The 26,753-nt window shown below is 42.6% G+C and overlaps 1 protein-coding gene across 1 annotated transcript in view; it reads left to right on the top strand.

Moving 5' to 3' along the window:
• The first annotated feature begins 7,009 nt into the window (after positions 1 to 7,009).
• Positions 7,010 to 26,753, top strand: part of LOC127654400 (regulator of G-protein signaling 8-like) — a 41,406-nt gene continuing 21,662 nt past the window's right edge. The window contains exons 1-4 of the mRNA XM_052141558.1: positions 7,010 to 7,156; positions 25,154 to 25,226; positions 25,740 to 25,844; positions 25,940 to 26,001. Of these exons, the coding sequence (XP_051997518.1) occupies positions 25,744 to 25,844; positions 25,940 to 26,001 (163 nt within the window). The 5' untranslated portion in view covers positions 7,010 to 7,156; positions 25,154 to 25,226; positions 25,740 to 25,743. The remainder of the gene's footprint in view (positions 7,157 to 25,153; positions 25,227 to 25,739; positions 25,845 to 25,939; positions 26,002 to 26,753) is intronic.

Genomic DNA, 26,753 nt, shown 5'->3' with positions numbered 1-26,753 from the left:
ATTACATACTGGCTTATTAATTAATCCACATTTAGACACCCATGTATTTTATTAAAAGTTTATAAAATTACCATTTTTACCCATTTTGGGTTCCCCCACCTCCGAAATCCCAATTTAACCCCTGAATATAAGACAATTAAAAGAAATCTCATTCAGTTTTTACACAACTTTGGCACCCAAAAATACATTTATTTATTTAGCTGAATTTGTTTTTTTTTTGTTGTTTTTTTTCATTTAGAATACAGGTTTAAAAAATGGCAAACTCCATTCAACATAAATTCAAAATGTTATTATTATTATTATATATTTATTTATTTATTTCTATATTTATTTATTTATTATTTAGTTTGAACTGATAAAGGTTTAGCACTGATCAATTGCTGCAAAAGAATAACCTTGATATAATTTTCGGACCATATTTTTTGTGGTCATTTATATTGTGTGCTTTGTGATCTTATATCTTCATATCCACTCAAAAGAGCATTTAACAACATTCATCACAGAAAGGCTTTTTTCCAGGGATTTGAAAGCTTTGTTAATCCAACTTTGATGCTGATTAAACTGGGAGGACGTTCCCTCTGATCAGACAACAGCATTTATGTGGCTGAGTGCTACTCACCAGCTTTGACAGAAACACTAAAGCATTCATTGTCTGCATCTGTCCACAGTGGCCCACTCTATAAGGTATTTTGCAAATTTACAGAGAGATTTTAATACATGCCGTGACTGGGTATGTCTCTGAGCTATGGGAAAATTAAGTACTGAAAGCTTAAAGCAGATTAATCCAACATGACTAACTATGTTTCCCTATCTTTCACTCACTCGATGTTGTATCGATGTAGTGACACTAGGGGTTGCTTGGAGTCAATTCTGTCAAGCTCAGGTAGGCCTGTTCGCTTCCAGGGAATCCTCCCACTTCCCACTTCCATGTCCTGACTGAGGCTCCCTTCGGCACAGATGCGCTGGCACACAGCTTGCCATGGGGGCAGCACTAGTATGCGTTCCCCCCAGTGAGCCTACTTGCACAGACCCTGTGCAAAGTCAGGGAGGACGAGGAGCAGGTCATCCTAGTAGCACCCTACTGGCCCACCCAGACTTTGGTCTCAGACCTCACACTCCTCGGGACAGCCCCTCCCTGGCGATTTCCCCGAAGGAGGGATCTCCTCTCTCAGGGACGGGACACCATCTGGCACCTGCGACCAGAACTCTGGAATGTCCATTTCTGGATGGGACGTGGAAGACCTAAGTAGTCTACCACCTGCAGTGGTAGACACGATCACTCAGGCAATGGCTCCCTCTAAGAGGTGCCTGTATGCCTTGCATTAGCATCTGCTCACTAAGTGGTGTTCTTCCTGACACAAAGACCCCCAGAGATGTGCAGTTGGTGCTTCCAGCAGGAGAAGCTGGTGGGGCTGCTCTCCCCCCACACTGAGGGTGTACTTGACCGCTATGGTGGCACACCGCAATGCAGTTAACGTTAGATCTCTCGGGAAGCATGACCTGATCATCAGGTTCCTTAGAGACACGAGGAGGCTATACCCTCCCAGACTGTACCTCGTTCACTCATGGGATCACTCCGCTGTCCTGCGGGGAGCCCCGTTTTAGCCCTAGTGTCAGTTGAGCTAAAGGCTTTCTCTTGAAGACAGCCCTCCTGACTGAGCTCATGTGCATCAAGAGGGTAGGGGACCTGCAGGCATTCTCTGTCAGTGACATGTGCCTGGACTTCGGTCCAGCATACTCTCACGTGGTACTGAGGCCCCGACCGAGCTATATGCCTAAGGTTCCCACAACCCCGTTTAGGGATCAGGTGGTGAACCTGCAAGCGAAGCTGCCCCAGGCGGAGTCCTTTTCGTTGCTGTGCCCAGTGCATGCTTTGCGCATCTACTTTGATCGCACGCAGACCTTAAGACGCTCTGAGCAGATCTTTGTCTTCTTCGGAGGACAGCAGAATGGGAGCGCTTTCTCCAAACAGAGGATCACTGACTGGGTCTTTAATGCCATCGCTTTGGCATACCAAGCCCAGGATGTGCCACCCCCCTAGGGGCTTCTGGCACACTCCACCAGGAGTTGCTCCTGGGCCTTGACCAATTGTGCCTCTTTAGCAGACATTGGTAGAACAGCAGGCTGGGCAACACCCAATACCTTTGCGAGGTTCCACAATGGTGGCATAGTGGCGTAGTGGCTTAAGCACAGGGCTGTTAATCAGAAGGTCGCAGGTTATAACCCCACAGCCACCACCATTGTGTCCTTGAGCAAGGCACTTAACTCCAGGTTGCTCCGGGGGGATTGTCCCTGTAATAAGTGCACTGTAAGTCGCTCTGGATAAAAGCGTCTGCCAAATGCATAAAATGTAAAATGTAAATGTCCGGGTTGGGCCGGTTCATCCCGTGTGTTGTCAGGTACGAACAGGTACGTTTGCGGGACAACTGGTCAGATGTGCCGCTTGCGAATAGCACCTTTCCTCTCCTGGATGGGAGAAGTGTGCTTTTTACCACCAGCAGTGTTCACGAGACCGTGGTCCCTGGACGTCCTTCCTCCTTAGCCCTGTGGCAGGCGGATTCACTGAGAAATTCGATGCCAGCCCAGTACATGTGCTAATAGGCCCTGTACTGGGGTAGGTGCTCCACATGCGCTGGTTGCCTGTGCGCTGGCTACCGCGAGACGGTTTTCCCATAAAGCCGCATCTTCCTTAGGCAGAGTCGACCCTCTGCCACTGGTCACCATGTTTGTAGAGTTCCTTCCCCTCTGGATAGGCCCTACCACAGAGACTTCCCCTCTGGATAGGACCTACCACATGCGACAATGCCAACAAGACTCAGTAAGACCATGTGACATATTTCCACACAATTGCCTCCCCTTTAGGTAGGCTGTGGTCTCCGTGGTGTCTTCCCCTTGGGAATGGACACCCCTGATGCGGACACTTATGGCCCCCAGCTGAACGATTTCCATTCTATTTTGGGGCGAAAAAAGAAGAGGCCACGGTTGGGGTGGCCTGTGCGCATTCATTGCAGTCAACTTGTCCTTGAGGTGCGGGGGACCATACGACACTTGTAGGAGCATTGGGGGAAGTTACATGATGGCCAGGTGCGCTGGCTACGTGGCATACAGTGGTTTGCCCGTCTCGCACTGCCAGTCCACGTAACACAGTTCAGCTAGTTTTGCCATTTCTTATAGGGACCCCTATTGTCACTACATAGATAGTGAACATCCTGGTTACTTTCGTAACCTCTGTTCCCTGATGGAGGGAATGAGGCAGTGTGTCCCTCCTGCCACAACACTGTACCATCATTTATCAAGTCATTAATCTTACAGTTCATACAAAATCTTTATTTAAACACTGTCCCTTAACATTTACTTAGCTTAATAATTTTAAACCATGACTTGCACTATAAATAAGTAATATTGGCATTATATTCATGATGTTAGCCAGAGGGGAACTTCTCCCAAGGTTATTTTTCTCCCATTAACCAACATCTTATGGAGTTTTGTGTTCCTTGCCACAGTTGCCTTTGACTTGCTCACTGGGGTTATCAGAATCAGAAAAAGCTTTATTGCCAAGTAAGTTTTTTACGCATACAAGGAATTTGTTTTGGTGTTGTAGGTGCCTTCACACAATATATATATATACAATTATTATTTAATTACTTATTTTTAAACACATGTCACAATCGTAAATTACACAACGATGACTCATAGACATTATAGACATTACAGTTTTAACTTCTTTTAATGCCTTATCTTCTGTAAAGCTGCTTTGAAATTATGTGTGTTGTGAAAGGCGCAATACAAATAAAAATGACTTGACTTGACTTGATCTACCCACTGAAATGGCAGGGATACTGTCTTGGCTCCTCAGCACAAAACCCAAATGAGTGGTTGTGAGCCAACTCCTTTTATATATTTATGTCCAGGAGAGTGGTATGCAAAAGCCACTCGCCAATTACCATTAGCATTTTCTCAAAGATCAGTGGTGTTTGGCGTTTCCAAGGGCGACCCCTAGTGTCACTACATCGACACAACGTCTCATTACCTCCATCGGGGAACGGAGGTTACAAAAGTAACCAGGACAATAATGTATATACAAATAAACATTTAATTTTAATAATGGTGATGGGAGTATTGTATAGATCAGCACTGAAAAAATATCGGAAATCTAAATAGGTAATGCAGTGCATATGATGTAATGTCTGGTCTGCATGTGTGGGCCTAATCCTGATAAAATTATTCAGCCTGCAATTAAGCACATCATTTAGGCTACTTTTTGCTCTAGTTTTAAAATCAGCAATTACGAACCAACATTCAAAGTCAACCTTGAAAGGATTACAGCACTAGTAAGTGGATCCAAGCAATTTTTACCTTGATCTAACCCTTAAATAACGTTTTAGAGTAACCTAATGAAGTCAAGTTGAGTCATTAATATTCAATACTTGTAAATGACTTGAATAAAACCAGTTAATTTAGATGCTACCACATCAAACTTTTACAGTTAGGTTTCAGTGAGGGTCAGTTACATTTCTTTGTATTGTAACTCAATTCTAATATACAATGCTATTCACACATTTAAAAAGAATTATGACATCAGTACTAAGCGTTTCTTCAAACCCACAGAGGACAAAGGATACTGACCCCAACGTTTAACGCTAAAGGCAGTATGACTCTAAGAAAAGTGAAAGGGCAAAAAATGATTATTTCAGTCCAATGTTATAGAAGTTTCCTAGACAAATTAGTCATCTTGTGAGCATGTGATCTAGTAGGACTCATTTGTGATGCTTATTCAAATGCGCATGAAGAGTTTATAAAATAGCCACCATACAAAAGGCCCAATGTCCTTGACAACCCCTAGGAATGGCTCTCTACGTCATCCCCTTTGTGGGGCCATTTGAGCAAATAAAAAAATATTTATTTATATAGATGTTATTTCAAGTGAATCATCCTCCACACTGCAGAAAATGTCAGGATGTAGTTGCTTGGGCTGGTGGTTTGGGTTTCCCCTCAAGTGCTCTTTGTTAATGGGACTAATGGAAGACAGCAACTGCTCTTGAAGGAATAGTTTGCCCAAAAATGTAAATACTGTTATCATTTCTCACCCTCATGTTTTTCCAAACCCAGATGACTTTCTTCCTTCCATGGAACACACAAAAGGAGAAATGTTGAAGAATGTTTACGCTGCTCTCTTCATTTCAATGACAATGCATGGTGACCAGGGGTTGTCAATCAAAGGTAGACCATACGACTCATGCACTGAATTCTAAGGCCATTTTCAGACTGTTGCTCATATGATTTGTTCTGGAACAGGGGCTTAAATTGTTACAATGTTACAATTTTCCTCTTGGTTTTGGTTCACTTTCACATTGCAACATTTCTAAATGGACCAAATTTGTGTTAATTGAAGAGATTTTTCGTATTGCCTCAGGAAATACATAATACATAAAACCTTTATTAAATGTGAAATTCTAATATAGTCAACAAAAAGGTATCCACTATTTAATGGAAAGCTAAATCTGTGTTTTCATTATGAATTACACTGACGTCCTGACCTAAATAAAAATGTCTCCAAAGATCCATCAGGTAGGTAGCTGTAGTGCTAAATGCAGCACTATGCCTTAAGTCATACATGCAAAGTCAGTGGGCATGGCCATGAAGTTTTGGAATTTTCATGCAAGTATGTGCTGAGTCTAGGCGCAAATGAGTTTGACAAAATTGTGCACACAAAGCGCTAATGGGCTGGGTCACGTGCAATTTAATTCCGAGGTTCTTCTCCAGTTATTGCATCATCTGTGTCCTATCATATTGCCCATTCTCTGTCAAGCACCAGCGATATAAACAATGACAGCACATTCATAAGAAGTTGGTGTAAATGGCTGTATGCAATGAATTACAATAAAAATATGGATTTAACGATCTTTTGTGGATTGATTGCATCCTTGTTGAATGTCAGGCATATTTCTATGATAGTGACCGTTATAAGCATGAAAAATGTGGCTCTCCTCATGAATTGGATGTAGGATCTGTTAAATTCAAGAGAATGTAAGTAATATTAATTATAACTATCAAGTGACACACAACTAATGGCAAGTAAGAACTGTGATTACATCAGCCTCCCAGATAAGGCTGTGGGTCGAGAGATTTTTTTTATTTTATTTGTATTATTTTATTTTTCTTGACTTCATTTATTGGGAAATGAAAAAAATTAAACCAAAAATATTTCTAAATTTAAAGAACACTTCAAACGAGATGCATATCACACTTCTATATGCAAGGGGTTAACTTTGGATGAACTATTCCATTAAAACAGTGACTAGTGACAGTGAATATGTGGCTCTTTCTCTGTGGAAGAAAAATGGAGGGAATGGCTGTAAACAGATGCCAAGTTCACCATGTTTTGTGAAAAAGCAGTAATTGTGTCTTTCGATACAACAGTTCAACTGCAGCCCCCAATTCATGTGGCATGACTGCTGTGCCTTTATGATTCATGTGTGCCTGTTCATATGCATGTCTAAGAGGATACAGCTCTATTTTGAAGACATAATATGCCTCCAGTGGAGAACTGAGAAGGATACATACTCAAGCTGCCAGTCTGCTGCCCATACTCAGATAAGAGCTATCAAATGGGGCTAGCATGTCCCCACTCTAAAACCCAGCATGGATTTACCACTGCGAGGTAGAATAGAGAGAGTGCTGAAAGGAAGACTTTGATGTCTATGTTGGCTTGATTTAGTCTCCCAGTCTTTCTCCTCAGAGGAACCCATTACCTCAGCAAAAACCTGCATTGTAGACCTCAAATTTCACCCTAGTCCATCTCAAGCATCCTTGCAGAATAACACCAGTGTGAGACTGTAGAACAAAACATGATACTGAAAATCCCCCTTCAGAACAAAACCAAACGGCATATTAGTGCCCTTTGGATCTCCAGAGAGACCAGTGTGTTGACAAAGCCTGCCTATTTCTCTCGCTCTCATCTCTCCCTCCTCTCTCTCTCGCAGTTCCTCGCTCCCTCACACTTTCACACCGATGAACACGCGTGTGATCATTGCTACATGTGGGCAACAGTAGATATCTCTTCACAAGAACACAGCCACGCCAACCCCGTTGGATAAAGCAGCTTCTCCATCCTGAATCAAAGAGCTGTCATCTTCAGCAGCAGTGCAGTGTAAAGGTAAAGACTACATATTCATATGCCTTATCGATTGTTGCATAAGTTGCTGCTCACACTGGCTTTGTGTCTCTAGCCTATTTTTCTTTATGTGTAACTCATACCATCTGACCTCCTATCATGTCTTCTTTTATGTTGGGAAGTGTACATCACAAAGAAAACAGATCATTTATGCTCTTTTACTTGAGTTCTTTTGTAGATGCTGTCATTATTGTCATATCCATAATTGATTGAAAATGGCTATATACATATACAGGGTTGGGAGGTTTGCATTTGAAAAGTATTCCACTACAGATTACAGAATACATGCTGTAAAATTTAATCTCAAGGTCAGTAACGTATTCTAAATGCGTTGGATTACTTCTTCAGCACTGGTAGGTTTTTTTCACTTGTTTCTGAAACAAGATCAATTTAATTGATCTTGTTTTAAGGATTTTTATATATTTTTACAGGAAAATGTAACAAAAATTATTATCAACAATACGATTTTTCCCTAATATCAAAGGTTTTACTAGAAAAAAAGAAATTCAACCAATTCAATCAAATTGATCCAACGTGAAATTTCTTTAATTTTAAAAATATGATTGTGCCTGGTAACATGTGCATGTAAAATGGCTAGAAATAACATTTTAGCTTAGTGTGACAATTTACACAAAGTTTATTTACATTTTTTATGCTCCAAACTTACTTCTTTGTCTGCTCATAGGAATGTAACACATCATAAGAAAGTGTTTCACCGCTGTTCAAATGCAGTTTGGATCGCATCATTTATATGTATACATTTTCCATCTGAAAGGATTTAATATTAAATGAAACAAATAACAATAAAATCCTAAGTAATCGCTTCAGTAATCAAAATACTTTTTGAATGTAACTGTATTCTAAATACCAATTATTTAAATTGTACTGTAACTGTAGTGGAATACAGTTACTTATATTTTGTATTTTAAACACTTATCATCTTAAAATCCACGATCCCGGTTCCGGGATTTAAAATTACGTCAGTAATAATGTACTTCCAATTTTAAATGTATGCGGAGGAGTTATGAGCTCATATCTGGTACCATTTGAAAGCTTAGAATGTCTACTTTCTTGAGATATGCATCACTTTGGCATTTGTTTTACACTAAGTAACTTATTTACAATAAATTACATAGTTCCACCCATCAAAAGTCGTGTCATAATTACAGGTCCTTCTCAAAAAATTAGCATATTGTGATAAAGGTCATTATTTTCCATAATGTAATGATAAAAATTAAACTTTCATATATTTTAGATTCATTGCACACCAACTGAAATATTTCAGGTCTTTTATTGTTTTAATACTGATGATTTTGGCATACAGCTCATGAAAACCCAAAATTCCTATCTCAAAAAATTAGCATATTTCATCCGACCAATAAAAGAAGTGTTTTTAATACCAAAAAAAGTCAACCTTCAAATAATTATGTTCAGTTATGCACTCAATACATGGTCGGGTATCCTTTTGCAGAAATGACTGCTTCAATGCGGCGTGGCATGGAGGCAATCAGCCTGTGGCACTGCTGAGGTGTTATGGAGGCCCAGGATGCTTCGATAGCGGCCTTAAGCTCATCCAGAGTGTTGGGTCTTGCATCTCTCAACTTTCTCTTCACAATATCCCACAGATTCTCTATGGGGTTCAGGTCAGGAGAGTTGGCAGGCCAATTGAGCACAGTAATACCATGGTCAGTAAACCATTTACCAGTGGTTTTGGCACTGTGAGCAGGTGCCAGGTCGTGCTGAAAAATGAAATCTTCATCTCCATAAAGCTTTTCAGCAGATGGAAGCATGAAGTGCTCCAAAATCTCCTGATAGCTAGCTGCATTGACCCTGCCCTTGATAAAACACAGTGGACCAACACCAGCAGCTGACATGGCACCCCAGACCATCACTGACTGTGGGTACTTGACACTGGACTTCAGGCATTTTGGCATTTCCTTCTCCCCAGTCTTCCTCCAGACTCTGGCACCTTGATTTCGAATGACATGCAAAATTTGCTTTCATCCGACAAAAGTACTTTGGACCACTGAGCAACAGTCCAGTGCTGCTTCTCTGTAGCCCAGGTCAGGCGCTTCTGCCGCTGTTTCTGGTTCAAAAGTGGCTTGACCTGGGGAATGCGGGGATGTTTCTACTCCAGACTCAGTCCACTGCTTCGGCAGGTCCCCCAAGGTCTGGAATCGGTCCTTCTCCACAATCTTCCTCAGGGTCCGGTCACCTCTTCTCGTTGTGCAGCGTTTTTTGCCACACTTTTTCCTTCCCACAGACTTCCCACTGAGGTGCCTTGATACAGCACTCTGGGAACAGCCTATTTGTTCAGAAATTTATTTCTGTGTCTTACCCTCTTGCTTGAGGGTGTCAATGATGGCCTTCTGGACAGCAGTCAGGTCGGCAGTCTTACCCATGATTGCGGTTTTGAGTAATGAAACAGGCTGGGAGTTTTTAAAAGCCTCAGGAATCTTTTGCAGGTGTTTAGAGTTAATTAGTTGATTCAGATGATTAGGTTAATAGCTCATTTAGAGACCCTTTTCATGATATGCTAATTTTTTGAGATAGGAATTTTGGGTTTTCATGAGCTGTATGCCAATATCATCAGTATTAAAACAATAAAAGACCTGAAATATTTTAGTTGGTGTGCAATGAATCTAAAATATATGAAAGTTTAATTTTTATCATTACATTATGGAAAATAATGACCTTTATCACAATATGCTAATTTTTTGAGAAGGACCTGTATGTGCGTTTTTGAATACATATGTCTCATATCGCTCAAATATGACGCACATGTACAAACCATGTATCAAATGAAAGCTCTCATTGCCAGTAAGAAGTTCCAATAAGTCATTTTATTGAGGTATAATCACATATCTAATACACTTCGAATGAATCATGAAGTATACAATCATACAAGTGAAATTATTTAATATTTGCCGTGCTACTCGCACTAGACAGCACAGTTAGCCACAAATGCTACATAATCTTTTACCTTAGGTTATTCTCTGCAAAATGAGCCGTTTTTCAGTGTTTTCTGTGGTTGTGTGCCCAAGTAATCCCTCGATATGTCACACGAGTGCAGAAACACCACAAAGTAATGTTATATGATATTCAACAATCCAGGAAAATAAAACATCCGATCCGGATAAAGCATATATTGCCGTAAAGCTTAGACCCTCCGCTTTCCGGCAATGTCTCTCAAGATCAAATAGACCAATCAGGGGCTGTGATATTGCATCCAGACTGTGAAGTGATCACTGGGTAGGTTACGTGCCCAAAACACACAGACGCATCTCACCAGACACCAGAGCGCATATTTACCACTTTCAACAGTGTTTTATGTAATGACAAAGGGTTTTCTGTAAAATTACACTGGGATTTTGCATTTATAGCACTGTATATGGGTATGGGGAGACTTTAGATTTGGGTAGGCGGAAAGTACACCAAAAAAAGGTAATATTCCTCCCTTCAAATAAATTGAAATAGATTAAATAAAACATGATACAGACAAAATTCCTTTTTCAGGTATTTGCTGACATCTAGTGGAAACAGCCAAAACTGTCTGCTTGCTGCTAGGGTTTACAGGGCTTGAGTTATACACTTTCAAAAATGAATTTATATAAAAAAAATCTAAAAGCGCCTCTTTTTTTAGGAGGGTTATTACTGTTCAGACAACATATATTTAATTTTTTTTTATTTTTAGCAGTGTTTTATGCAACTTCAAAGGGTTTCCTGTAAAATGACAAAAAAACTGTGTATTTAGGCCAAAGTATGTGGGAATGGGAAGCTTTTTAATTTGGGTAGGCCAAATCCAGGCGGAAATCCCCAAAAATGGCAAGGATCTTAAGAGGATATTCCAGTTACATGTATTTCATTACTCCCCAACCCTGTATAAATATATATATATATATATATATATATATATATATATATATATATATATACAGTTTATATGTACAGAACATTGAGTAATATACTGTATGCAAGTATTATCCTGTCTGCATACTATCAGTAAAAAGATCTGCGCTAAATGACTTTAGAACCTTAATGAAACATTTACATGTACAATGAAAAATATTTGTGTTTGTAGAAAGGATTGGGCAGCTAATCCATCTCTCCAGCAGTTACTGTGAAAGCTTTGTAGGTTTGTAAATGTCAGTGAGGGGAAGTGACAGAGATGAGGAGAGACTTTGAAACACCCACACACACCACCCACAGCTCTTTTGAGACACGCTGGAGATATTTTTATTCTGCTGTACACATTCCGTCACATATGTTTTAATCAAGAAATTGGTGGATAATGATACAGAATGGTACAAATTTAATTAAAAACAAATACACAACATGCAAAAACATTAGAAAGCCATAGCGCTATGTCTGATGTGTATTCAATCCAGTAGGAGCATTCTTAATAAACATATTCATATTTGTAATCATTTTCATCAATTGCATTAACAAATATAATTTAATTATATAACGCTTACATAAAAGATCATTATTTAATACACAGATAAAAATAGTAAATAACATGAACACTGTTCACAAATGATGCTTGACCATTTCTTATAACTAACTTTGTTAACCATTTTGCAATAAAATTTACCCAACTTGTCCCTATGTACATGTTCCACAAAGTAGGACAACCAGAAAGTGTCCAAATACAGTGTTTAATCTTAATTTTGAACTTTAAATCTATTGTTTTATCATTTTATACAAAATGATCATTCAAAGCCCCTTGCACACCTGAAAAGTAATAGGTATGTGCGTAAGAATAAAGATATTATCAAGGCAAAATAAAAAATCCAGCACACTACAATAGCATGCAGAACACAATCAAGAATATATTTGCGGCATTAAATGAAAGCATTACAATTAAATCTGTTTTGCTAACTATGGTAGTGTGCAAGATTTTTTCATTTTGTCATGATAACATAATTTTATACCAAAAATTGTTTTTTGGTAAAATAGAATGCTTGCAAAGTGTGTTCTTTTTCTTTAAATGAAATGCAACTTGGTTTGATATTCTGTTATCTAATCTTTTGTCGTTTAGCATTGTTTGTGAACAGAGTTCATGTCATTTATTATGTTTATGTGTGTATAAACTAATGAGCTTTTGCATAAGCATTACATCATTGAATAATATTTGCTTATGCAATTGATGAAAATTATTAACTTTTCGCAAAAAAGTAATTGTGGAAGACAAGACTCTTGTTCATTGTGAAAGAAGGAATCAGGAACCAAATTAACAATCAGCAAGACTTTAATTACAACATAACTGAACTGAAACATAACAACACACACACACACACACACACACACACACACAACACTGCTGCATGTGTGTGTGTCTCTCTCTCTCTCTCGAACTGGCATCCCAGGCTTCTTTTTATCCCTCTCTAAGCTGATTCAGCACCAGGCGTCCATGGTTACAGCCCGGCCACACCGTCATATACACCCAACGCCCGATTCAAGCCGGGGAAACCTCCGGGAAGACATACCCCCTCCCTTCCTGGAGGGGAGGTGTTGCCCTTTTGGTCGTCCTTCCACCTTCCGGTCTTCCTCACCTCCTGGGAATCTGAGTAGGACGAGGAGAGGTTCCCGACCATGCTGCCACATGGTCCTTTGCCAGCTGCACCGCTCCCTGGTGAACGGCAGCGGACTCCTCCACCTCCTGGTGGATGGCAGCAACTCCTTCATCCCCTCGCGGATGGCAGCAGGTTCCTCCACCTCCTGGAGGACTCCATGACAGCATGTCTTCCACCAATCCCAGGTTTCGGCACCAGTGTGGCAGACAAGCCTCTTGTTCATCGGAAAAGGAGGAAGCAGGAACTGGATTAACAGTCAACAAGACTTTAATTACAACATTAAACGCTGAACTGAAACAAAACAACACACACACAAGAACACTGCTGCGTATCTGTCTGAAACTGGCGTCTCCAGCTCCTCTTTATCCCTCCCCTGGCTGATTGGGCTGATTCAGCGTCGGGCATTCATTGTTACGGCCCGGCCCGACCCGGCCTGGCCCGGCCCTGCCCTCCTCGTCATCACAGTAATATATTTGTAAATCGTAATTCCATCCTCATTCTGACCCTCTGTCAGAAATGCGCTGTTTTGTTGCTGTTTCTCCTTTAAGACTTGACTGTAAAGCCAGCTTGGTTTCAACAAATTCTTCTTTTTGCAATGAGGATGAAGTTTTGAGTACTGAAACTAACAGCATGTTTTTTATAGTACAATTAACTCTAACATGTGAAAAAATCAAGGAAAATTGTATTCCTCATGGCATTACCCCTTTTTGTTAAGCAATACAGCAAGTTTGTTAACCCTCATGTTGTGTTCCAGTCATTTTGATCGAAAAGGATTTTCTTTTGCCTGTTGTTTCTTTTGGTGTTCCTGGCCTACAAAAATTGTATATAAATCTCTCATTATGCTATCTTTTTGCCAACTTGTTTTCTTTCAATTAGCACAGGTTTTGAATTTGTTTTTGGAACTTATTGATCGTAGGCCTCATTGACCCGAGACACCGTTTTTGAGTAAAAAGCATGTGTTGATAATTTTGGCAATATTAAATAAAATATGAAAAGTAATACAAAACTTCTAGGTTACTCTACCTGATGGAGGGAACGAGATGTTGTGTCGATGTAGTGACACTAGAGGTCGCTCTTGAGAGCCCCAAAATTTCTCAGATCTTTGAGTAAAGGCCAATGAAAATTGTTGAGTGGAATTTGCATGCCACTCCCTCGGACATACGGGTGTAAAAGGAGCTGGAATGCCCACTCTCATTCAGGTTGTGTGCTGAGGATCCGAGACAAGGTCAATTTCAGTGGTTATTTCAATTTCAGCATTGTTGCAAGATGGACACAACATCTCGTTCCCTCCATCAGGGAACGGATGGTTCGATGGTAACCGAGACATCAAAACAACAAATGCCGTTTCAGGGCATAGAGCTGCCTCATAGAGGTGATGATGAGTGATCATGTCTACCACTGCCGGTGGTAGGCCACTTAGGTTTCCATGTCCCATCCAAGGGCCAGGCGTGGAGGTGCCCCGTCCCTGAGAAAGTAAGTCTTTCCACAGGGGAATTTTCCAGGGAGGTGCTGTCGCGAGGAGCGTGAATTTAGAGTGCCATGTCTGGGTGGGCCAGTATGGGGCCACGAGGATGACTTGTTCCTCGTCCTCCCTGACCTTGCACAAGGTCTGTGTAAGTAGGCTGACTGGGGGGAATGCGTATTTGCACAGCCCCTGGGGCCAGCTGTGTGCCAGCGCGTCTGTCCCAAGGGATGGCTCCCGTCATGGCATACCAGAGTGAGCAGTGAGAGGATTTCAGGGAAGCGATCAGGTCTACCTGTGCTTTGCCGTATCGACTTCAAATCAGCTGGACCACCTGGGGTAGAGTCTCCACTCTCCGCTGAGCATCGCCTGCCATGACAGTGGGTCCGCTGTGGCGGAGGAGAGGGCGAATTGTGACAAGCGAGGTGAACGTACGCTGCCTTGGCAATTTATATACGCTTCTGTCGCTGTGTTGTCGGACTGGACCAACACATGCTTACCCTGGATCAACAGCAATAGCTTCAGCTGGGCGAGCAGTACAGCCATCAACTCTAGGCAGTTGATGTGCCAACACAGCCATGGTCATGTCCAGGAGCCTATTGCACATGGTGCCCCAGCCCAACATGGAGGCATCTGTGGTGACCACAACGTGTCAGGACACCTGCTGTAGGGGGACTCCTGCCTGCAAAAACATGAGGTCTGTCCAAGGGCTGAATAAGTGCCGGCAGATCGGCGTGATAGCCACGCGATGTGTGCCGTGGCGCCATGCCCATCTTGGGACTCGAGTCTGAAGCCAGTGCTTAAGCGGTCTCATATGCATCAACCCAAGCGGCGTGACCCTAGCGCCGCTGAGGATGCCATATGCCCCAGGAGCCTCTGAAAGTGTTTCAGTGGAACCACTGTCCTCAGCCTAAATTACTTCAGGCAGTTCAGCATTGACTGTGCACGCTCACTTGTGAGGCATGCTATAATTGAGACTGAGTCTAAATCCATGCTGAGAAAAGAGATGCTCTGAAACAGGGAGAGATGGCTCTTTTCCCAGTTCACCCTAGATGGCTGAGGTGTGAGCACCAGGTTCTTGTGTGTGCACAACAACTCTCAAGAGTGTGCTAGGATCAGCCAATCATTGAGATAATTGAGTATGTGGATGCCCACATCTCTTAATGGGGCAAAAGCTGCCTCTGCGACCTTCGTGAAGACACAAGGGGCCAGGGACAGGCCGAAGGGGAGAACCTTGTACTACAATGCCCGGCCGTCGAAAGAAAACCATAGGAAGGTGTGCAAACCTGTGTCGAGGTAAAACCGAGACATGAAATACGCATCCTTCAGGTCAGCTTCTTGAACGGTAGTCTATGTAAGGCCGGCTCAGAACTCAGAGGTCCAAGATTGGCCACAACCCACTGCCTTTCTTTGGCATGATGAAGTAAGGGCTGTTGAACCCTTTCAACAGCAGGCTCTATCGCGCCCTTGTGCAGAAGGGTTGCAATCTCCGCCTGCAGGGTGTTGGCGTTCTTGCCTTGCACCGAAGTGAAGTGGACGTGACTGAACCGGGGCGGGTGCCTGACAAATTGAATCGCGTAGCCGAGTCGGATGGTTTTGGCCAGCCACCGCAATGGGTTGGATAGTGCTAGCCACGCGTCCAAGCTTCGGGCTCCGGGCACTAAGGGTACGATCGCATCTGACGTACATGGGTGGCCGTGGTTGTAGTTGTGGCGAATGCTGGGGTACAACATTTGCGAGTCAACTGTGTCACTGAATAGGCCGATCTGGGAGATGGGCGCGTTGAGAATGCAAACTTTGTTGTGCACTTCCGAGAAGAAAGGGATCGGGGGGCGTGTCCGTGAGCAATGCCCCGAACTCAGGAAACTATCATCTAGCCTTGAGGGCTCAGGGTAGGATGGAGGGTTCCAGTCCAACCCGACACTCGCAGCAGTGGCAGCCCAGTCGAGTCCTTGTCATCCGACATCGCCAGTGCGCTCTCCGATGCAGCAATAGAGAACTAATCCTGCTTGCGAGTCCCGAAAGAGATGTTAAGCTGGCCATGAGGCTAGCTGGTCTCATCTCGGAACTCATGCAGGCAAATGCGAACATGCTGGCGAATGGGAGATCCGCTGGGAATTACACGGCGAGACTGCACACATTGAACTCCTCAAATCGCCTCCAGCACCAGCCATGCCGACCTCATACCCGTAGGTAGAAGGCGCAGTGCGGGGGCGGCTGGAGTGGCTTTCCCCCAGAAGAAGGAAAACCTTCAACGTTGCTATGGTCATGTTCTTGCAATGCCACAGTGTGAAGGTGGTCCAGAAACGTGAGGCAAATCCTGTGGCATCCAGGAATCACACAAAGACGGAAATGCATCTTTAAAAATATGCATCTTTAAAAGGACGTTCAAGTCAATGTTTTGCTCTAATAGAGGAAATATATACTCTTTTCAGTACTGTCAAAGCGCCCAGGTGCGTAATCTACACTAATCATGCAGAAGGAGAGAAAGCTGCTGGAATGCGCCATATATCCAACAGCATACGCTTCATTCAGAGGTGAATGGAAAAGCATTGTGATTCAGCCTGCTGATACACAACCGCTCGGCACCGAAGAAAAAATCTGAATGAGAGTGGGCATTCCAGCTCCTTTTATACCCATATGTCCGGGGGAGTGGCATGCAAATTCCACTCTCCAATTCTCATTGACTTTTTCTCAAAATCTGTGGTGTTTCAAGAGCGACCCCTAGTGTCACTACATTGACACAATGTCGAGTGAGTGACAGAAGGGGAGCCTGTGCTAATTGAAGAAAAAGAAGTTTGCAAAAAGATCTAATCCAATATTTGGTGATAAAATAGCATAATGAGAGATTTTTAAGCCATTTTTAAAGGCCTGTCATTATTGACTGGGAACACCATATTAGGGAAACAATGTCAACACAGCACAAGGGTTAATACCTTATTAAGAGCAAGTATCATAAAGTGTTTCAAGGCATGAGCATTGTGTAATTAAACTGTTTTTTCCCTTGAACTACTGCATTCCTGGACTGGTTCTGTGAGCAAAGAAAGTGTAAGCTTAGTAAAATTTTAAGAATAAGCATCCCAGGCCAGGGTCTTGTAACCACTGCTAATACTAACTGTTCTTACCACATTTTAAAAAATTGCAGTAGAACATTTGGTGGAACAGCTACTCTGTGCTAAACTTTTTCAAACAGATGCCTCTTTTTCCCAGCTCAGTATGATCTTAAACAGATAAGGAGTACTTATTCTTATTTTTTTCAGTATAGTATACAGCAAGTATTGACACACATTAAATAATTTGTCAATAGAGCAAGTATTAACACGCATTAAATAAACTGACCTTGACTTCACTGTTATGTTGGGCAGAATGTGATTTGAGGAGACAGCCATTATGTTACATAGGTAAGGTCCTTAGAGAAAAAGTATGCTGACAAAAATAGAAGGAAAGAGTACCTTAGGTGGGCTGTAGCCTTCTGTTACCCTGCAACTGTCATGGCAGTGTGAAACAGGGTGTGAACTAAGGCAGTGTCTCTTGGGTACAGACGTACCTTGATTAAACAGAGACTGAAACATCACTCCCATGCACTCACAAACCGCTTGGAGCCAGACTCTGTTTTTGTTTTTTTTGCACCATGCACAACAATATTTGGTCTTTAAACATTTATTGAGAGCTTTAATGGTAAAATATTTACAATCTCTCACTGAGTTTGAAAATGGGTGTTCCCTTTACAAAAAGCTTCACTACGATGTTGCACTGCTAAGCGCTACGGGAAACAGCTTTAGCTGTGAGCCGAGCTGAATAATGTGTGGAACACGTCAATGAACATTGACCGGAATTTATAGCCTCGGCTGATGTAATCATTAGATGCACCTGAGGCCAGGCTATAAATGGATACGTCACCAGGTGTCATCAGAAACTCTTTTTTCAGAGCGATTCTGTTTCTGTGTGTTTCACACACCCTGTCAAAACTTTCTTTCCTCTGTTAGGAGATAGAATCAGTTAGGCAGTGTGCAGTGAACGTTGTTCTATTTTTCTCTTCTGTTTCGAAAATATTATATATATATATTTCAAAAAAAAAAAAAAAAATATATATATATATATATATATATATATATATATATATATATATATATATATTTTGTTCCCATGTTCACATACCCTCGACGTCATTATATTCGACTATCGTGGGTGCTGAGGCACGGGGATATTCAGTGATGCCGCCGGTCGAAGAGACGCTTGCGGGCTATCTCTCGCCGGGCTCGGCATCGTCACTTAAGAAGCCCTCTCTCCCCTCAAAGCCTTGTAGGACAACCTCCACTTCAGTGGGAAGGGCTTATCAAGCAGCAGGTCAGGCTGGTGCTGCCCTGCACACTATGCTGTTTTTCAGGCGTACCAGGCTGACCTCCTGGACGACCTGAATGTGGGTCCTGCGCTTGACGAGCAAGCCTCAGACCCACTTCGGTCCTGACTGAAGGGAGGCTCAAAAGCAAAGCGTGGCGAGTCGTGCTCCTCCTCCCAGGGATTGGGGACAGTCTTGCCGCCCTCACCAGCCCCCGAAGCAAGACCTCAGGACTATAAATTCTAGTAAGAGAAAATCCTGACGGTCTTGCGCCTAGATTAGGGGATAGCTCCCCTCGGGACGGGGCGCATGCTTCACTTCACCCCTCCCGGTACCCCCTCGAAGCCCCTCCATTCCCGCCACCTCTTGGTGTTTTCGGGTTGCAGAGGCTTCCGTCAAAATTGGGTGTTTTCGCTGTTCCTGCATTTAATTCAGGAGGCGAAACACCCGACAACCCCTCAACAGGAAGTGTTAAAATATAATATCCATCTCAGAGATCCTGGCAGCGTGGAAACTTCTGCCGGATATATTCTTTTCTGTGGGTCTTATAAGGGCGTCAGGATTTAATTCTCTCACCGCTTTTCCGTGTTTCAACGGCGTGTTCTCACTACCGTAAACCGGATTTCTTTTTTGAAAAGAAATTGAAAAACATCAATCTCCTGGTTAAAGGGGCCATGGTATGTGTTCCCCTTCCAGAGAGAGAGTTAGGTTATTACACTAAATGCTTCCCGTTTCCCATGGAGGGTGAGGGGTGGCGTCTGGCTTAGATCTTAAAGCTTGAACTACCCGTGGGTGTTCAAGTCCAAGATGATGCCTGTCAAGACGGCTGTGTCTCAAGCCCTACAACTCGTTTGGCTGGTCACCATCGATCTTATGACGCACTTCTATACTTCATTTAGAAGTTCTGCCACAACATGGAAAGTTCCTGAGGTTCACTTCCGGGGGCGAAGTCTTCCAGGGTCAGGTTCTTTCACTCAGCCTAGCCCTTTTTACCCGCACATTCACAATGCATGATGTAGCGCTGGCTCCTTGCGACTTCGGGGCATCTGCATTCTGAATTATGTAGACGACTGGTTGATCCTAGCGCAGTTCCAGGAACTGGCAGTTCAGCACAGGGACATCGTCTTAGCTCATCTGTTTCTATGGGGTTGAGGCTCAACGCCAAGAAAAGCGTCCTCTCTCCCACTCAGAACACTGTCTATCGGGGCATCGTATGGAGTTCAATCACAATGCGGGCACAACTGTCTCCCGCTAGGATTGAGTCCATTCAGATCACCCTGATTAAAGTCAGGCTAGGTCAAAGTTGCACTGTTATCAGTATCAACGATTTCCAGGTCTCAGGGCGAACGCGTCCATGGTGATCCCTCTGGACCTTCTGCTCAGGAGACCGTTTTTGTTGTGGCCAAAAGCCAGGGGATTTCTTCCAAGGGCCAAAACCCCTGGGCTAAATAGGGTTACGCGCCTCAGGCTTCGTTCCCTTTCTATGTGGTTCAGACCCGGTTTTCTGCCTTGGGTCCCACTCTAGGTGCGTCTTGTTGTCGCAGACTGCTAACGACAGACGCCTCCCTGACGGGCGGGGTAGCGGCCTTAAGTGGTCAGTCCAGCTTAAGGGGATAGGAGGGTCGTCAGCTCGGTTGTCACAGTCACTGTCTCAGGTTGATGGCTGTATTTCTGGCCCTGAAATACCTCCTCCTGAGGCTGCCATGTCTTGGTGCGGGTGGACAATACAGCGGTAGCCTCTTACATAAATCTTCAAGGAGACCCATGTTCTTGTCAGCTGTATTTCTGACACGTCGGATTCTCCTTAGAGCCCAGGGTAAGCTCCTGTCACTCAGGTCAGTTATATCCCTGCATGCCCGTATACGGGAGCAGATTTACGGTCCAGACAGGAAATACCAACAGGGGAGTTAAGAACTCCACCCTAAGGTAGTAGTTGCCCAGAGTTCACCAGCAAGGGTTTTTGCCTCTTACTGATAGCACAGCGCTGGCCGAACAGGGCTTGGTTCTCGGAGCTAATCTCTTCCCTCGATGACTCACCTTGGGCGATTCCGAACAGGAAGGATCTTCTATCTCAGGCACAGGGCAATATTTCATCCCTGCCCCGAATTGTGGACTCTTTCATGTTTGGCCCCTAAGGGTACCAACTGAGGGACACAGGGCTTTCTCCTGAGGTTATCGAGACCTTTTTAAATGCCAGGCTTTTTCCACTTGGAACAAGTTTGGGTGAGATCTTAGGGCAGAAGAGGACCTCTTCACCTCTATGGATAGCGCAATGTCTCCTCTACTTCTCCCTGAAATCACCCAGCCCCCTTGGGTCTGGACGTTAAGACACATACATGACCCAGAATGCGTCTGTATGCATTTCTTTCCCCAGTTTCTCTGCTCCCGGGAGTCTTGGCGATGTTCACCAGCAAGGGTCTTGCCCCGTATTAATGGCGCTGCGCTGGCCGAACAGGATATGTTTCTCGGAGCTAATTCCTCTCCTCGACGGCTCGCCTTGGGCGATTCCGAACAGGGAGGACCTTCTCATCCTTGGCCCGAATTGTGAAACCTTTCATTCTGGCCCCTAAGGGTACCAAATGGGGTTCACAGGGTTTTCTCTTGGGGTTATCGAGACCATTTGTAGTGCTAGGGCTCCCTCCACTTGGAACTGATCTGAGTAGATTTTTCAGGGCAGAAGAGGACCTCTTCACCTCTGTTGATAGCGCAATGTCTCCTCTACTTCTCCCCGAGTCGCCCAGTCCCCCCTCCCCCTCGGGAGGGGCTGAACGTAGTAACGCAAATGCGCCTGCATGCGTTTCCTTCTACTAAAGTTCTTATTACAGAACCAGCTAACTGCCAGTTTGCTTCAGTTCTGGATTTTCTGTGGAAAGAACTGTCAGCGGGCACTTGCCTCGCCACTGCCAGGTTCTATGTGGCCACTGCGGTTTGCCACGGCTTGGTGGGCGGGGTGCCCTCAAAGAGGCATCCTCATTATTGCCCGGGCCTACGAGGTGCGCGGTCAAGCTTCGCCAGTAGGTTTCAGGGCGCACTCTACCAGAGGGCTCTCCTCCTCTAAAACCTTGGCTAGAGGTCTCCCTCTGCAGCAAGTTTGTGATGCAGCAGGTTGTCCTCTCCGCACACATTCATTAGAATTTTATAGTTTGGATGTTTTGCCACTCCGGGCTCTTATGCCCTTGAGTCGACATCTCAAGCTCCTGTCTGGACAAGTTTGTGATGTGGCAGGCTGGTCCTCTCCGCTCACATTCATCAGTTTTTATGACAAGTTTGTGTTGCGATAGGGTTCTCTTCGCACACATTCATCAAACTTTATGGGCTAGATGCTTTGCTACTCCGGACTCTTATGTCCTTGAGTCGACATCTCAGCCCATGCCTAAACAAGTTTGTGATGCGGCAGGTTGTCCTCTCCGCACACATTCATTGAACTTTTTTAGTTTGGATGTTCTGCACTCCGGGCTCTTATGCCCTTGAGTCGACATCTCAGCTCATACCTGAACAAGTTTGTGATGCAGCAGGCTGGTCCTCTCCGCTCACATTCATCAGTTTTTATGAAAAGTTTTTGGTGCGATAGGGTTCTCTCCGCACACATTCATCGAACTTTATGGGTTAGATGCTTTGCTACTCCGGGCTCTTATGCCCTTGAGTCGACATCTCAGCTCATGCCTGAACAAGTTTGTGATGCGGCAGGCTGGTCCTCTCCGCTCACATTCATCAGTTTTTATGACAAGTTTGTGGTGCGATAGGTTTCTCTTCGCACACATTCATCGAACTTTATGGGTTAGATGCTTTGCTACTCCGGGCTCTTATGCCCTTGAGTTGACATCTCAGCTCATGCCTGAACAAGTTTGTGATGCGGCAGGCTGGTCCGCTCCGCACACATTCATCAAAATTGAATGGTTTAGATGTTTATGCTACTCAGGGCTCTTATGCCCTTGAGTCGACATCTGAAGCTCATGTCTGAGACCTCTCGCGTTTTTGTGAGTACACTGCACAACCGTAGGGTTCCGGACAGCCCCAAGTGCGGCGGAGTGGGTATTGCGTTCCCCGTAGCGCTTCATCGTAGTGAAGCTTTTTGTAAAGGGAACGTCTCGGGTTACATGTGTAATCCTTGTTCCCTGAGAAAAGCGGAACGAGATGTTGCGCTGCTTTGCCGCACTGGGACGTCCCAGGACTGCTCTTCAAAAAGAAGTATCTGACGACATCTGGTGACGTATCCATTTATAGCCTGGCCTCAGGTGCATCTAATGATTACATCAGCCGAGGCTATAAATTCCGGTCAATGTTCATTGACGTGTTCCACACATTATTCAGCTCGGCTCACAGCTAAAGCTGTTCCCCGTAGCGCTTAGCAGCGCAACATCTCGTTCCGCTTTTTTCAGGGAACAAGGGTTACACATGTAACCCGAGACGTTTCTTCAACTAGGCACTTTTGGCCCTGTGTATACTACTCTATTAAAACTAGAATTTAATGTGTCTTCTAACAATGCCTGACAGTAAATATACATCCATCACAATGGAATTCAGACATTTTTGTCAATTTTATTTTTATTTTTTTTTGCCTAATCAGTTATTGTTCTGAACGATAAAATGTCATGTCCACCACTTCTTAAGTTATGTATATTGGTTGATAACATTACACACATCACATGTATAATATTTAATCTCTTTAGCATGTGCTTCACTGACACTGTTGTTTTCTTGGTAACTAAGTATACTAACTTGAAATGTTAGTAGTTGCAAAATTTATTTAGTTGGAAATGGCTAAACAAATTGGAGAGTCACTCATTTTCATTTTCACACTTTAAGCATAGTTAATTCTGTTATATGTCCTATCATTCTGTTATAAGCTCTATTACTTGCATGTCTATAATCTTACCTTGTTTTATATTCTGTGTCTCACTGTAATTTTCTGTGTGCACTTGTTTCTCCTATCACCAAAAAAAATTCCTTGTGTACGTGAGAACACTTGGCAATAAAGCTCATTCTGATTCTGAAATGGTTTATGTGTATGTCTTAACATCTTGTAAAAAAATAAGCCTGTTAGTCAAAATTAGTTTACAAAAATAATAAACCCCTGGGACATTAAAGAAACACCCATTTACATCGCCCATTCCGGAAAAAAAGAAAAAACAGCCTTTAATCAGAAATAGCCAGAGCTTGAGTAGAAATCAGATGGCTTAGCACATTGATAGTGGGCAGAGAAGTCTCAGCAGCAAATCTGACATCTCACTGAGCTCCATCACACATGACTCTACAAAGACCTTCAAGTGTTCCATTGAGCAGGTTTCTTATCTGTGAGGGAACCCTCAAAAGCAATGCAGCAGTTTTCACACCACTGATTTGTCATTGATTATCACAAAACATTGTTAATCATTATGTACATTAAGAATACAGAGGAAACAGAATATGTGAGGTACTTTGGGCACTTTATTTTTATTTATTTATTTTTGGTTTGGCTATTTATTTTAGATTACCCACATCAAGTGGGCAGACCATTTCATATCAGATAGACATGTAAATCAGACTGGAAATTAAGCTGTAATTTACCTCTACACTGCTACTGCATTTCCTCTGCCATCCAGTACCAGTATCCTTTGCTAAACAGAATTAAATTTAGTATTGGGGAGTCTCAATAGATTCTGAGTGCATTAAGGTTCGAATTAAATGTTTCTACTTGACAGTGGAATTACTCAGAGCTTAAAAACCCAAATCCCTACATTAAAGACAAATCCCAGAATATTAAATTGACAAACTCTCAGGATAAGAGAAAGTGAATGTTTTATTTTGGGGGGCTTCTCATGATGATTTTGAGTCATCAGAGTATCTTTTCTTTAGTAGACTCCCTGTAGCTCCATTTGTGCTGCATGGCCGCATGGAACATGGAACAGAATGTGTATTTTATAATGTGAATTTTATGCTTTGTGTTTTGAGATCTATTAGATCTTCAAAGGTAATTAGTCAGCTTAAAAGGGCTGATGAACATATATATATATAGAAAATATGTTCAAATGTTACAAATATTAACGTACAAATATCAACGTATGTTAATGAGATCAGGCTGTTAATGGAGGTTGTCATAGGATGATTTCTAAAGAACTGTGCCTAAATTGGTCTGAATGACAATAACAAAGGAAATTCCTTTGACACTGGTTTTCTGATATTTCCCAGCAAAGCATGCAAAAACAAGTTCAGAGGCATTACTCATGCCTATTAGTAAAATGTACAGAGCAATTTTTGACCCAACATAAAAGGGAAAAAAATTACAATTTCATGTTGTGTTCCCAATTAAAGTAACTAAATGTAAAAGCAATAGGCTGTGTCTGTTTCCTGGATCAGTTCTCATTTGTCATGAAAGAAAATTGAAAGAGAGGGATTTTAAATAATGGGAACATAGGACCTATGGGACTAAACGTACCTTGAACTGCAGGTGCAATAACAAAAGCAAAATTATTTGGGTCTTATGTTGGCCCAAATGTTTGTGTCGCATCGAGGGAAAAGGTGGCATCTGGCTTGCTAGTAATTGAGAGCTATGGGAATAATTATTAACAAAATATGCCCTCTGAGGTGTAGTGTAAATGTATAAATCTCTATCATTTTCACAGGCAAAGCAACCCCGGAGCTCACTTATTCCTACTCTACAATAGACTGGAAGAAATTGCATTGTAAGGACATTCAGTAAGTATCCACGTATAGTTTATGTAAGAATTAATGTGTGTGCATCTCTCTCTCTCTCTCTCTCTCTCTCTCTCTCTCTCTCTCTCGCTCTCTCTCTCTCTCTCTCTCTCTCTCTCTCTCACTTGCTCTGTCTTTGGACACAGCCATTTGGTCCTGATTGATTCTTCTGTGATGTAAATGTTCATGCAGAATTCAAGATAATGCATTATGTGAGGGCCAGGTGCACTGTTGCATATCTATGATTCACATTTAGAAGGAATATTTATTTTGACAATATTGTGAATAGATGATTAATGAGCTTTGCAATAGTGTGCTGCATAATGCAGGTTCATGGTAATGTCTGTAAGCATTACTATAATGTAATCAGACTGGATATAATGCACACTTGAGCTGTTATTATAGTCATAGTTTGCAATGTTCTTAAAATAAACCACTTCATTCATTATGAATTCACTGAATACAAAGTCTTCACACTCTTGTTATTTAAGCTTTCTTTTGTCTACCCGCATTCAGGGCCATGAAAACTAGACTTGGGTGCCTGTCTAACAAATCTGACTCATGCAGCGATTTCTCAGAATTCCTGCCGCCTGCTCAAGAAAGGTCCACAAGGAACTTAAAGTAAGTGATAAATACTATGGTCCCACTGTAAGAAATAATATCAATTAATTAGCTCTCTGATAACTGTAATTGATCAGTACGTTTGGTTGCCACAGGTTATCCACTGATGAAGTGTCCAGATGGGCAGATTCCTTTGATGCTCTACTGTCCAGTAAATGTAAGTCACATTAAATATGATGAAGTCTTTGGGTCTGAATGTATGTTCAGTAATTAGATAATTTACCATGTTTGTAACATGTTAAATTATGGGGATTTGTTTGTTTTGTAAATGTACTGCATGATATAACAATAAAATCCTTATTTAATTTTGACAGACTATATACATCAAAACAATGTCATAAAAAAAAAGTGCTGGGCAGTATTTCTCCAGAATAAGCATTCTTTATTAATGAGTAATAAATTAGATATTGTAACTAGAGGTACAAAATTGGTCTGCTAGATGGTACCTTAAAAGGTAAAGAATAGTACTTTTTTTCTGAGAGTGTAGCGAGGTCTAAAACCTCAATATTTCAAGCTTTAATATTTTATTTGTTTCACAATAAAAATCTTATAGTATATCTAATCTCATAGTCTAATCTAATCAACACACAGCTGTACAGAGAACAAACCAAACGTCATGGTTACTGTCAAACTGTCATCCCCCCTGAGGGAGGGAACGAGATGTTGTGTCAAATGTAGTGACACAAGGGGTCTTCCTTGGGAGCCTCGCGTATACGGTATAAAGACATAAGGGTATAAAGGGAAGTGGGGCAGCATCTGTCAGTCAGGATTTTGCACTGAGGAGCCGAGAATAAGGCACGACCATTTGCAGTGGTAGGTGTAGTGCTGTGGCAGGAGGGACACAACGTCTCATTCTCTCCCTCAGGGAACAGAGGTTACAACAGTAACCATGATGTTCCCCTTCTGTCA

Source organism: Xyrauchen texanus, chromosome 13, assembly GCF_025860055.1.
Source record: "Xyrauchen texanus isolate HMW12.3.18 chromosome 13, RBS_HiC_50CHRs, whole genome shotgun sequence".
Lineage (NCBI taxonomy): Eukaryota > Metazoa > Chordata > Actinopteri > Cypriniformes > Catostomidae > Xyrauchen > Xyrauchen texanus.
Note: the sequence above shows the minus strand (reverse complement) of the source record. Positions and strands in the feature narration are given on the sequence as shown.